The sequence below is a fragment of the Triticum aestivum genome, chromosome 7A, assembly GCF_018294505.1.
Source record: "Triticum aestivum cultivar Chinese Spring chromosome 7A, IWGSC CS RefSeq v2.1, whole genome shotgun sequence".
Classification (NCBI taxonomy): domain Eukaryota; kingdom Viridiplantae; phylum Streptophyta; class Magnoliopsida; order Poales; family Poaceae; genus Triticum; species Triticum aestivum.
The window spans coordinates 251121308-251134386 of NC_057812.1; the positions used below are offsets into that span (position 1 = coordinate 251121308).

A 13079-nucleotide genomic window follows, 5' to 3' on the forward strand; every position below is an offset into this window, starting at 1 on the left:
GAGCACAACTCTGTTTACTTCGGTAATCCGGCTATCAAGGCAATATAATCATAAGGGGCCAAAGAGAGTCTGCTGCACAACATAGCTCAAACATGGGTATCCCTTGAGCACAGCTCACAATAATCACTTGGGGGCTTGGTCGTATTCGAACCATAGCTACACCTCTTGATCGGCGTAAGGCCACCAGGGAAATCACTTGGGGGCTTGGTCGTATCTGAACCATAGCTACACCTCTTGATCGGGAAAGGCCAAAAGGAAATCACTTGGGGGCCAAAAAGAGTCTGTTGCACAACACAACTCAAACATAGGCACCCACTGAGCACAACTGAAAATATTGCTTGGGGGCTCTTTGCTTCGTAACGAACAAAGAGTCTACACTTGTAATAGGCTATCAAGCCAGGCTTGGAAGCCAGGTGTATTCACCTAAAACCCCGGGTTATCCTGCCTTCTTTAAGTAAGCCACTCCGTCCAGGTAAACCTGGTATGACCCGCCGAACGTTTGACAACTCAATCTCATAGACCCTGAACTTGTCAAAGTTAAAACGACAATTGATTAATGATTGAGGTCCATCTTAAAAGGCTTTGTGAAATGGTTTAACTTAGTGGCCTGGCAGCCCATGAAAAGCCTCGATTTTGGGCCTGGCAGCCCATGAAAAGCCTTGCATGTTCTTTCTCTGCTTTTATTTGCGAAGTTTTTTCTCCTTTGATGAGGTTGATAATATCTTATGATAAACCGACTTTATTGACCCGACTTGGCTTTCAACTACAAGTTGTCAATATATGATCAGTTATAATCCCGCGCTTATTGACCCGGTCTGGTTTCAACTACAAGTCGCCAGTATTATATATGGATAATCCGGTGTTTATTACAACCCGGTACAGTTTTATCATAAACCGGCAAAATATGGAAGGAGTTATCAGTGCTCAAGATTGGGGTTATCACCCTTACTACAAAAGTTGGTAAACCAACGATGTGATTCACCCTTACTGGTATGATATATTTCATATTTGATTATTCTTAAGTGCAGCCTTGGTTATAAACCCGGGTTGTATGTTGGGCATTATGACCCGTCCGGCGGTAAACCGCCGGGACACTTTAAACTTGTTGTATGTAGAAACAGGTTGAATAAAGCATGATTATAAATCACCGGCGTTTATTAACCCGGCCTGGCTTTCGACTATAAGTTGCCAGTATGATAATAAATCATCCAGTGTTTATTAACCCAGACTGGTTTGGGATTATAACTTGCCAGTATATATTTGGATTGCGCCATTGGAATCATGTGCTCATAAATCATTGGATTATATTATTCAAATCTTCAAATAGCCAACATGGCTGGGATTTTATTATGGTTATCAGTAACCAGTATTATGATTAAGGTTTTCAAGGTCGCTTTAGCGCCATGGTTGTTATATTATCAATCGATATGATTTATTCTACAATTGAAGGAATAGTCCCGAGTCGCTGCAGGTTCACGACCCGGCACTTGGGGGCTACATTATTTAAGTTGAGATTATATCAAATATGCAAGTCTCATGTCGCTGCAAGCATGCACCATGACACTTGGGGGCTAATGCAAAGTCATTTTTTACTCACCTTATTGAAGATCCAACTCATCACATTGTAATGAGCCGGCCCTTGGGGGCTACCAATTACTCCTGTCAACAATTCAAGTTTTTTGAGCATCAGGCAATTACAAGTCCCAGGTTGCTGCAAGCATGACAACCCGGCACTTGGGGGATACATAATATGGAGTATTCAGTTTTTACTAAGTGACTGGGATGAACAACATGGATTTCTTAAGTGGCAGTATTTATATTGAAGCAAGTCTTAAGCCATCACTTTGTTTTGTTCAAGACATGGGGGCTACAGATAATATGGATATAAGGGAGAAAAATCTTCAAATTCTCAGTTTTGAATAAACCAGATTAACCCGGCATCATCAATAATCATGACCCGGCGTCATCAATAATCATGAACCGGCGTTGACAACAATCATGAACCGGCGTTGGCAACAATCATGACTCGGAATTATCAGCTTTATAACCCGCCGATTTTGGAAATCATAGCTTGGCAAGTTCTACATTTTCAAGCCGGCTGAATATCAGTTGAATATTTGAAGACCAATATTTTTCTCAAGTCAGAGCATTGAAGGCCGACTCAAATGGATTCTTTATTTACAATATTTATTCTACAAGCAAATTACTTATGAAGCTGGTCTATTGACCCGGATTTTCTAGAAGGAGGAAATGACAAGGACTTAAGGATGATTAGGTGCTGGTTTACAAGAATTCTTAACCCGGAGCACAACCTGTCAAATTTGTTCTTGTGTTTATTTTGCAGCATAAGTTTACCATGGATAAATCCAAGGTAAACTTGGGGGCTAATGTCAGGGATATACCCCGCGGTGTAACCCGGCCGGACTTGGCGATTCACCGACGACCCGCACTGACCAGACGGTTTACAAGCAACCTGACTGAACATTATTATTCACTGGTAACCCGGCGGGCGGGACAAACGGATGACAAGGCCCAAGGCCCAGAAGGACGGTTCATGTTATGGTGGGCCGGTTTAAGAGGAAAGGCGTGAGGAATATTTGTCTTACAAGGAGTTAAGACCTGGACTTGTATCCGGTTTGTATTAGAAGGTAGACTAGTCCTAATCCTAATAGGACTCCACATGTAACCCGCCCCTTAAACATATATAAGGAGGGGCAGGGCTCCCCAAAGAGGGAGAAGCAAGAAGAAACAATCTCTAGGGCTAGACATAATTAGGAGAGCCAGTTTACGGCGACTCCCTCATGAGCATAATGAGACCTAGCCACAAACAGCATGTAGGGCTATTCCGGATGATGGTTCCCGAGGCCCGAAGCTATCTAAATCCTTATGTTGCGTCTCTCGATTCCGCTCAACCCCTCTCAAGCTACTACAAAGATGCGTTGGCCTCACGACTAAGTCCTCACACTGGGACATCTGCCGTGACAATTCCATGACAATATTGTTGATCGGAAATGATGTAGAATTTCTGGAAAGCATAAAGGGTTGTTTGAAAGGAGTTTTTCAAAGGAAGACCTGGGTAAGGCTGCTTACATATTGGGCAACAAGATCTACAGAGATAGCTCAAGACACCTGATAAGACTTTCACAGAGCACATACCTTGACATGATTTCGAAGAAGTTCGAAATGGACCAGTTAAAGAAGGAGTTCTTGCCTGACTTGTAAGGTGTGAAGTTGAGTAAGAGTCAAAGCTCGACCACAACATAAGAAAGAGAGAGGACGAAAGTCGTCCCCTATGCCTTAGCCATAGGCTCTATACGGTATGCCATGATGTGTACCACACCTGATGTGTGCCTTGCCACATGTCTGGCAAGGGGGTACAAGAGTGATCCCGGAGTGGATCATCGGATAGCAGTCAAAACTGTCCTTTGAGGAATAAGGAAATGTTTCTCAGTTATGGAGGTGATAAAGAGTTCGGCGTAAAGGGTTACATCGATGCAAGCTTTGACACCTATCTGGATGACTCTGAGTAGCAAACCAGATAGGTATAGTGGAGCAACTATTTGGAATAGCTCCAAGTGGAGCATGGTAACAACATCTACAATATGACATAGAGATTTGTGAAGTACATGGAGATCTGAATGTTGCAGACCCGTTGACTAAAACCTCTCTCACTAGCATAACATGATCAAACCTTATAAACTCATTGAGTGTTAATGAAATGGTGATGTGAACTAGATTATTGACTCTAGTAAACTCTTTGGGTGTTAGTCACATGGCGATGTGAACTATGAGTGTTAATCACATGGCAATGTGAACTAGATTATTGACTCTACTGCCAGTGGGAGACTGTTGGAAATATGCCCTAGAGGCAATAATAAATTGGTTATTATCATATTTACTTGTTCATGATAATCGTTTATTATCCATGCTAGAATTGTATTGATCGGAAACTCAAATACGTGTGTGGATACAGAGACAACAAGATGTCCCTGGTCAGCCTCTACCGGACTAGCTCGTTGATCAAAGATGGCTATGGTTTCATAGCCATGGACATGAGTTGTCATTTGATAATGAGGTCACATCATTAGGAGAATGATGTGATGGACAAGACCCAAACTATAAACGTAGCATATGACCGTATCAAGTTTATTGCTATCGTTTTCTGCATGTCAAGTATATGTTCCTATGACCATGAGATCATGCAACTCACTGACACCGGAGGAGTACCTTGTGTGTACCAAACGTCACAACGTAACTGGGTGAATATAAAGGTGCTCTCGGTATCTCCGAGGGTGTCTGTTGGGTTGGCATGGATCAAGACTGGGATTTGTCACTCCATATGATGAAGAGGTATCTCAGGGCCCACTCGTAATACAGCATCATAATAAGCTTGCAAGCAATGTGTCTAATGGGTTAGCCACGGGATCTTGTAATACGGAATGAGTAAAGAGACTTGCTGGTAACGAGATTGAACTAGGTATGGAGATACCGACGATCGAATCTCGGGCATGTAACATACCGATGGACAAAGGGAACTACATACGGGATTAGCTGAATCCTTGATATCAAGGTTCGACCAATAAATATCTTCATAGAATATGTGGGAACCAATATGGGCATCCAGGTCCCGCTATTGGTTATTGACCGTAGAGGTGTCTCGGTCATGTCTGCATAGTTCTCGAACCCGCGGGGTCTACACACTTAACGTTTGGTGACGATATAAGTATAGTTGAGTCATTATGGTGATTACCGAAGGTCGTTCGGAGTCCCGGATGAGATCCCGGATGTGACGAGGAACTCCGGAATGGTCCGGAGGTGAAGATTCATATATTGGATGAAGGGTATTGGAGTCCAGAAGTGTTCTGGGGGTACCGGGTGATGGCCAGCATAACCGAAAGGGGTTTTGGGGGCCCCGACAAGTGTTGGCGGGGGGCCTCATGGGCCAAGGGGAGGGGGAAAACCAGCCCACTAAGGGGTTGTGCGCCCCCCTCACCCCATCTCATGTAACCAGGATTGGCGGGGCACCCCCTCTAGGGTTCCCTCCACCTGGCTTGGGAGCAAGCTACCCTAGGGTTTCCCTTGGGGGCGCCCCATCTGCCTTGTGGCCGCCGCCCCCTTAGATGGGATCTAGGGCGCCCCCTCCTCCCCCTTCCCCCTATATATAGACAGGTAGAGAGAGGGCAGCTGCACCCATACGCATCTATACGTGCCACGACGCTGCTGCTCCTCTCCCTCATAGCCATCTTTTCTTCGTAGTGCTTAGCGAAGCTCTGCTGAGATTTCTCTACCACCGCCGTCACCACGCCGTCATGCTGTCGGAGGACTCGAGCTACTACTTCACCATCGCTCGCTGGATCAAGGAGATGAAGGCGTCATCAAGCCGTACGTGTGTTGAACGCGGAGGTGCCGTCCGTTCGGCACTTGGATCAGAGTTCGCGAGACGGATCGCGATTGAATCGCGAAGACGTTCGACTACATCAACTGCATTTCTTAATGCTTTCGCTTAGTGATCTACAAGGGTATGTAGATCCAATCTCTCCTCTCGTAGATGGTCATCTGCTAGATTGATCTTGATGAGCGTAGGAATTTTTTGTTTCTCATGCAACGTTCCCCAACAGAGGACGCCCCCAACCGCACGCTTGGATTGAAAAAGGCCGACCGCCATCGCTGACGCGTGGGCCCGAGGTCAGTGGTCGTCATTAACAAAGACGATGGAGGTAGTTGGGCGGCCGCCATGTGGGTACGCGGCAGACACCGAGAGGATGTGCGGCGCGTTCGCTTCACGTCCGTGCCGACGCATTTCAGCCGCAAATGGGCCCACGCAGACATGTTTTGGGAATGTTCTACGCGTTGGGCCATCACTTTTGCCTTGGGAGACACCGTTCATCCCGCATTTTAGTGAGAAGTCGTCATCATAGAGCAAACATAGGCTCCTGGGGGAAATATAATATTGGATGGGCCAGATATGTCTTAATTTGCCAAATAATTTTCCTTATATTTAAGTTCTGTAGGATGTACTAGAGATGCCTTATATCTTAGGAATGGGGTGGTATATCCAGCTCGGATTTTAGACTTGTCATACATGTATTATTAGGTAAACTCATTACACGAGGAACCAAAAATGTGGTACCGGATGAGTGTATTTTTCACACTCATACCACCATTGTTTAAACAGAATAACCCTGGACATTCCAAGAATATCACTGCGATCTTGTCACTAAAGAGTAATAAGTGCAAAAGATTGCAAATCCCATTATGTAGTTTTTTCACATGAAATGGACTATCATGCAAATATAAAGTGTGGAGATCAAGTCAAGCCAATTGGACGCGTTATAGATGATCCAACAAAGAAGATGATGTCTGGTACCCACTGATGTACCATGCGCCAGCAGGTCTATAACGTCATCCCCGACACACTATGAAAATCCCTAGGCCCCATTCGCAACAAAACAATCACCAAACCTATGAAGAGCAAAATAGTCGCTAGGATCACCACCACCATTCTGAGAAACCCTAGCCGCCGCCATCGCTACCGTCATCTCCATCTCCATAGTCATTCTCCCATAGTTTGCCATACTTGTAGTCAATTCATCGCATACGACGACATTGTAATACTCTATACAATCATTCATCTATCAATGTCATCTACAATATTTTTCATATGTGATTTGATTTCGATGTGTGAGTGATCCCCTCGGGCCATGGGTTGAGGCATAGCCTTGCAACCATATGTACTTGTGCACAAGATCATTGGTATTGACTTTGCTTAATTGAATGTTAGTTGTACATGTTATTCACAACAGATTTGTCTTTGTCTTTCTCATTCTAATGCTCAACGGGTACCTGGTATGCCTTTGACCGATCTAGGAGGAGGTAAAGTGCAGGGACGCGTGAAAAGCTACACCGAACGCCGATGACAATAAGGATTAGTAGGGTAGCCAAAAGCAACTTCTTGGGGACCATCTACGCGGGCCGACAGATCTGGAGGGCGTCTACAAGCGGGCATGGTGGGCATGACGGCACCGGCTTAGGCACCGTGGTGGTGCCGTGGCCGGTCAGGAGGCGGCAGCCTGGATCCATCATCCAATCCCCGGCAGAGATGGCAGCGATCCGTGCACGAGATGCTTGATGGAGGTCCTTCGAACAGATCCAGGTGAAAACTTGCTTTCGACTTACTGCCAAAGCCGGCGGTGGCGGCGCTATTTTGCGACATTCCCTTCTTGAAGGCATCGCCGAGGAGAGTTTCAAGGTCACTGTTTGCTACCTCCGGGGGAAACCCTAGATCAGTAGATCGGAAGACAGCGGCGTTCTTATGTCGTTTCCCCCTTGGGGGCGTCGTTCTTGGAGGTGTGCACGGGCTCGAGGGACCAGTGGACCGCATCTTTGGTGGAGCGGCGCTTCATTCTACACATTAATGGCGAGGGATCTCGACGGCGTGGCACAGTGCAGATTCGGCATCAGATGTGTGAGGATGGACTCGCGCAGGAGGACGATGCCGCCTGGCGTCGTGGCGGCGTCGATGGCAGAGAGACTGGCGCGGTAGATGCAACAGTACAACTCTGAAGATGGATTTGTGGCAGGTGGCTGCGGCAGCCTTATACCCGGCAGGCGTCCTGATTGAGGAGTGCGTTGGACTGCTGGGTGCCCCATACCTGTCAGACGTCCTGATTGGGACCTCAGGTCTTAGCTGTTAGGTTTGGCTGCGAGGTCTGTTTGGTATTAGGCCCAGACTATCAATATCCCTATATCAACTGGATAGGAATAGCGAAAGATGTTTCCTAGATGGTGGCTTAGCCTTACTGTTGTATGACTTTATAAGGTATTATGTGAATAATTAATAAAGTGGTTGCATGCATCGTCCAGATGCAGAGGCCGGGGGTCCTTCTCCATTTTTAAAAAGATGAGTGCAGTAATTAAATGTCTAGTGCGTTGGTCCGGAGAAATCCTTCAACTGAAGTAATCCCGCGCGATGGTAAGGACATTGGTTGGGCAATATAATCACGATGCAAGTGGTATCCCCAACCCACCAGGGTTCATATCCTGGTGCTCGCATTATTCCTGGATTTATTTCAGGATTTCCGGCGATACTCTTTCAGTGGGAGGAGACGTTCCCGTCGACGACGAGGCGCCTACAGTGACTTCGTAAATCTCAAGATGATATGCCGGCTCAGTCTCTCGGAGGTGCTCATAGGGGTAGGGTGTGTGTGCGCGTTCATAAGGATGAATGTATGCACGTGTATATGAGCGCTTGTGTCTGTACTTATGCTCAAAAAGTTGTTAATCGGTAGTGACGTCATTTGGATGAGTCCCCCCACATCTACACGTTGAAAACACATAATAACAATGCCACCATGACTATTGAAAATCAAGAAAATATCCTATGCGCAAGTATAGCCTCTTTGATTCGTAGGATTGCAAAAACACAGGAATAGGGAAAACGTAAGATTGAAATGGCATGTCCATTGGATTCCTATAGGATTTGAGTTTGTTTGATTGTGGCATGGGGAAAGCAAAGAATTTCTTCCAAGAGGTTGGAGTGGATGTTAGAATTCCTGTGAAATGCAGTACAAATAAATCCTTAGGAAAAAATCCTACAAGATTCAATCCTACGAATCAAACAAGAAAAATTCCTAAGGATTCCAATCCTTCAAAAATTCTATAAAAATCCTTTGAATCAAAGAGACCCTAAAGTTGTGAGTAAAGTCCACATGCCCTAGACTATTTCATACTCCCTCGTCCCAAAATAAGTCTGGCTGATTTAGTACAAAATTAGTACAACTAATCAACGGCACTTATTTTGGAATAGAGGAAGCATTATTGATCTCTCTTCATACAACTTGCGGTATTTGGTACAGAAAGCCAAAACTCTTAATGACAATGATAGCTTGTTTGAATCACTATCTACTAGCAGAACATTCCGTGGGTTCGACATTCACGTTCACCCTTGAAGAAGAAAAAACAGAAACTATCTGCAATCCGAAATTGGATTAAAGGTAATCAGTACCCAGTATTGCACTACAAGCCCCGCAACAGAATTCTAGTATTACAACAACCATGGCTGAACTCTACATTCCACATCAGAAAGAAATAGTAGGAGTATATTTCACAATCAAAAGAATATGAACTCTGCTGAGTGCCCAATGCCAAATAATGTCCCAAAAAATGGGATTACAGAAGTTCGAAGTTGAATCAATGGCAAAAACCTTCTTAATTTCACACAATTTACATTCCCAAAGATCCTCGCTTACTTTTCCCCATCATCATCTGTCGAACCACCCCTACTTGCACCACCCAAAGCACCAGCGACTCTGCAGGCGAAACCAACAGAGACTAATTCAGAACTCAAATTCATGGCGAGTCAGTGAGATCGATCACCGAATAAGAAAACGAGGATCAACACGAACAAACCAATGGCGACATGGGCATGAAGTTGTGTTGTGGAACTCACCGAGGAGACGTAGCCGTCGTCGTGCTGCCTGCGGCCGTTGCCATAGGCGACGTTGTCCTTGCCGAACCCCGGTGCCTTGGCCTGGGTGCTCTTCTCCTCCCTCACCTTGTTGAAGATGTGCGTGTAGCCGTCCGCCGACGCCGGGTTGGAGTCCCAGTCGCCGAACTTGGGCACCGCTGACCCCCTCGTCGGCTGCCATCGGTCGCAGCAACAACCAAAGTAAGATACAAGACATCACCTCCGCGCAAAGCCATGGCACACTGACCGGAGCAGAGCAGATCAGAGGCTTACCGTTTCGTTGCCCCGCGAGGCGCCCCTGGCACGGGACCGGTCCACGGAGTTGGCCACGAGGCCGTAGCCGCTGCCATCGGAGTACTCGGCCCTCGACTGTCCGTACGGGTGCAGCGGGGACGGCCCCGGCGACTGCTCCACGCTATACCCGCCTCCGCCTGCCCGTCCGCCGCCAGGGCCTCTTCTCGGCGGCTCGCCACCGGCGTTCCGGTGGTACGGGGACAGCGGCGGGGCGACCGCCGGCGCGTCGCTGGGCCGGCGCTCGTGGTGGTGAGCGGGAGGCGGGGAGGCAGGAGGGAGAGCCGGCCTGCCCTGGTCGAAGGAGCGGTTCGGCGACGGCGCGACGACAGAGGAGGAGAAGGCCTCGGGGTTCTCGACGGGGTCGTTGGGGTTGATGGGCTTGCCGCCCTTGCCCTTGCGCGCGTTGTCGAAGTAGAGCGTGTAGGGGACGTTGCCGTCGTTGTCCCAGTTGCCGAACTTCGGGACGTGCGCGTTCTTCTGCTGCTTCTGCATGCATGGAACAGAAGAAGAGTCAGCCACATGCTGCTTATTTCAGGGCACCTCGGGATTAAGAGAAAATCACAGCGATAACCATGATTTTTGTACTTTTTACGGACTATTTTTTACATTCAAAACACAGAATAAACACGCTAGAGAACTTGGGACCCAGTCCCAGGGTTAGAGAAAAATAAAGAAAAGAAAAGGAACAGCCTAGGGGACATCATCATTCCCTGACACAAGCGCTCCAACTTACCCAAGGAAGCTTCATGCTTGGTGATGATCATTAAGCCATGGTCTGAAGATTATTAACATGTGCGGGGACATCGGACATGTCAACTTGGCCCGGCCAAGTAGCAAGTGGTGGTCGTCGATTGGTACGACCGTACGACCGAGGAAAAAGGGAGCAAGAGAGAGTAGACCCCGCGCCACGGCTTCCAGGCACATTTTACACACTGTCATGGACTAATCAATGGAAAGTATACATGGACCAGTTGAATATGTACTAATCAAGAAGCTAATCGCATGCCGTGACCTCGCCACTTGGACGAGTTGAGGCCAAATTTCAGGGCGGGTTAATGCACTTCTAGATCAGGTTTGACAAATCTGTACTTCTAGATCAGGCCAGACTAAACGTCACATATCCTCCCATCGCAAGGTAGATAGCCAGGTAGTAGGTCTACCTCGCCGACACCTTCCAATTCCAAACCGAATCAGAAAATAAGGCAAGATTCGCCAACTGAATGATTGATTACGCACTAGTACAATTAAATCTTCATGTGATAGGTGAGGGTTAATACTATTGATATTTTCATGCAATTACTAAGAGTTAACCTGCCGGCATCTCCATAATTTATGGGATGATTAGCCTTTCCACCAGAATATATGTAGAGATTCACCCGCAAAATGAAGATAATATATGTGTAGGTTGAGATGACAGATCTTAAGTGGATCGAAAGATACGCCTCAACGGCCAAGGAAGACTTTTGTCACCGCAAACTAGCTCTGCGATTCATCCACACAAGAATTTTCTACAGAACTTGGATTATACCTGGTGCAATTCAAATGGTGCAGAAGAAAAGGAACAGGTTGGCTCTGGATGATCATGTCTTAGAAAAACTTTTAGCCTGATTAAGCTCATGAATGATAGTACCAGCTAAATTTCTCTAGTACTATAAGCAGCCAACAAGGCAACAGTCATATCATAGCGATTTTGCTGTTTCTCCTTCAGAAAATTCAGGTTCCGGTATCCCTATTCGAACCGTACCACGAGAAACTACTGCACCTGGTATCTCTTGCGACAATCAAGATAAAACCAAGACACCGTTTGCAGGAAACATATGTTCTTGCAGACCAAAATAAGGCGTCGAATCAAGGCTCGGAGGAGCTATGGAGAGGAAAGGAACTTACAGCCATGGCGGTGGTGAGCGATACAAAGAGCGGAGAGGGGGATGAAGAAGGGATCCGGGCGGCGGGGGGCTCTGTGTTCTAGAGGCGAGTTGGTCGAACGGTGGCTCAGCTCAGCTCAGCTCTGCCGGCGGGAGGGAGGGGGCGAGGGGGATATATGCGCTGGTTGTTTCTTCCTCGTGGCTCCTCCTGATGGCCTGCCTGTATGTTAGCTAGCTGAGTCTGAGCGTGTTGATCAGCTCAGGCCGGCAGGCGGGATTATAACTACGAGACAGGGACGGATGGTTTGGTTGCCTTGTTCGCTGGTCGTTCCTCTCGGCTTTTTGCGTAATCGCCCCTCGAATCATTTGTACTAAGCACTTTGTACGTACTACTTATAGATTAGTAGATTAGATAGAGTAATATATTGAGCACGACTCTACATTTTTCTATAGCGCAGCCGCTCACGCCACACCCACACACGTGTAGCTATTTGCTAAGCATGACACCGACTGGATCAACGCGGTGCCGAGAGGGACAATGGCGGCTACGTGCATTGTATTAGTGTGTGTATATGCATATCTCTGGTATTTTCCAATGTAATTAATGGCAGAGAGAAGCCTTGACACAATCAACTGCGTACGTGCACAAATCATGGTGTAGCAAATTCTTCTTTTGAACAGTGGGCAGACGCTCCGGCGTAGACGATCAAAACAAATTGATCGTATCGTATACTGCTTGCTCAATAAACAACTGAGTCACCCTGCAAAAAAATAAAAAAATAAACAATGAGTCATCTAGTAGAAAACACGGAAACCATGGGGTGTAAAGGGAGAAAAATGCTGGAAAACAGGACCGTTGACGCGCTCCTGCTCGCCAATATGTGTGCCCAAAAAAGTGCACAACTGGCCGTGGCCGGGCCCGGTCGATCTATTGAAAAATCCTTGGCAAGCGCTTGCCATCTTTGACCGCTCCCCCCTCCCAGCTCGGCCTTGGCATCACCGTACCACCACCGGTCGCCGAGGTCCACCACCATCCAGGCTAACAACCTCCGCCCCCACCGAGCCGCGATGCTTCCGAGCTCCACGCCGTTCGATCCCCGCCGTCGTGCTCGCGCGCACGCCTCGACGGCATTGCTACGGCGCACGGCGGTGTGCACGGCCGGCGACGCGGACTCTGCGTGTGGGTGTGTCTCGCCGGCTGTCGACCGACACGACGCCGGGCGTGTGGTGATGGTGGAGGCGTGGCGCCTGCGCGTGTGCCACCGCGTCGGGGGGTCTTGACGACGACTCGTTCCTTTTTTTTTTGCGCATGGACGACGACTCGTTCCTGATGCGCTGGGTGTTTTACGCGGGAGGGACGGGATCGAGCGGCGTACAGTTGAAAGCGTCAAGGCTCTCCGATGAGACGAAAGAGTCAAAATGATAATCAGGTCGGGAGACGGGAGGGATCGCTG

The 13079-nt window shown here is 47.5% G+C and overlaps 1 protein-coding gene across 2 annotated transcripts; it reads right to left on the reverse strand.

Moving 5' to 3' along the window:
- Positions 1-8845: 8845 nt before the first annotated feature.
- Positions 8846-11958, reverse strand: LOC123151957 (RPM1-interacting protein 4). 2 transcript variants are annotated; one of them, XM_044571583.1, is made up of 4 exons: positions 11648-11958; positions 9740-10246; positions 9449-9640; positions 8846-9308 (listed from the first exon to the last, which is right to left on the reverse strand). In XM_044571583.1, exons 1-4 carry the CDS (start codon positions 11651-11653, stop codon positions 9279-9281), a joined length of 735 nt encoding a protein of 244 aa, XP_044427518.1. In that variant the 5' UTR covers positions 11654-11958; the 3' UTR covers positions 8846-9278. The 2 variants fall into 2 exon arrangements, with proteins under 2 accessions (XP_044427518.1, XP_044427517.1); XM_044571582.1 differs by lacking the exon at positions 11648-11958 and adding an exon at positions 10494-11635.
- Between the last annotated feature and the right edge of the window lie 1121 nt (positions 11959-13079).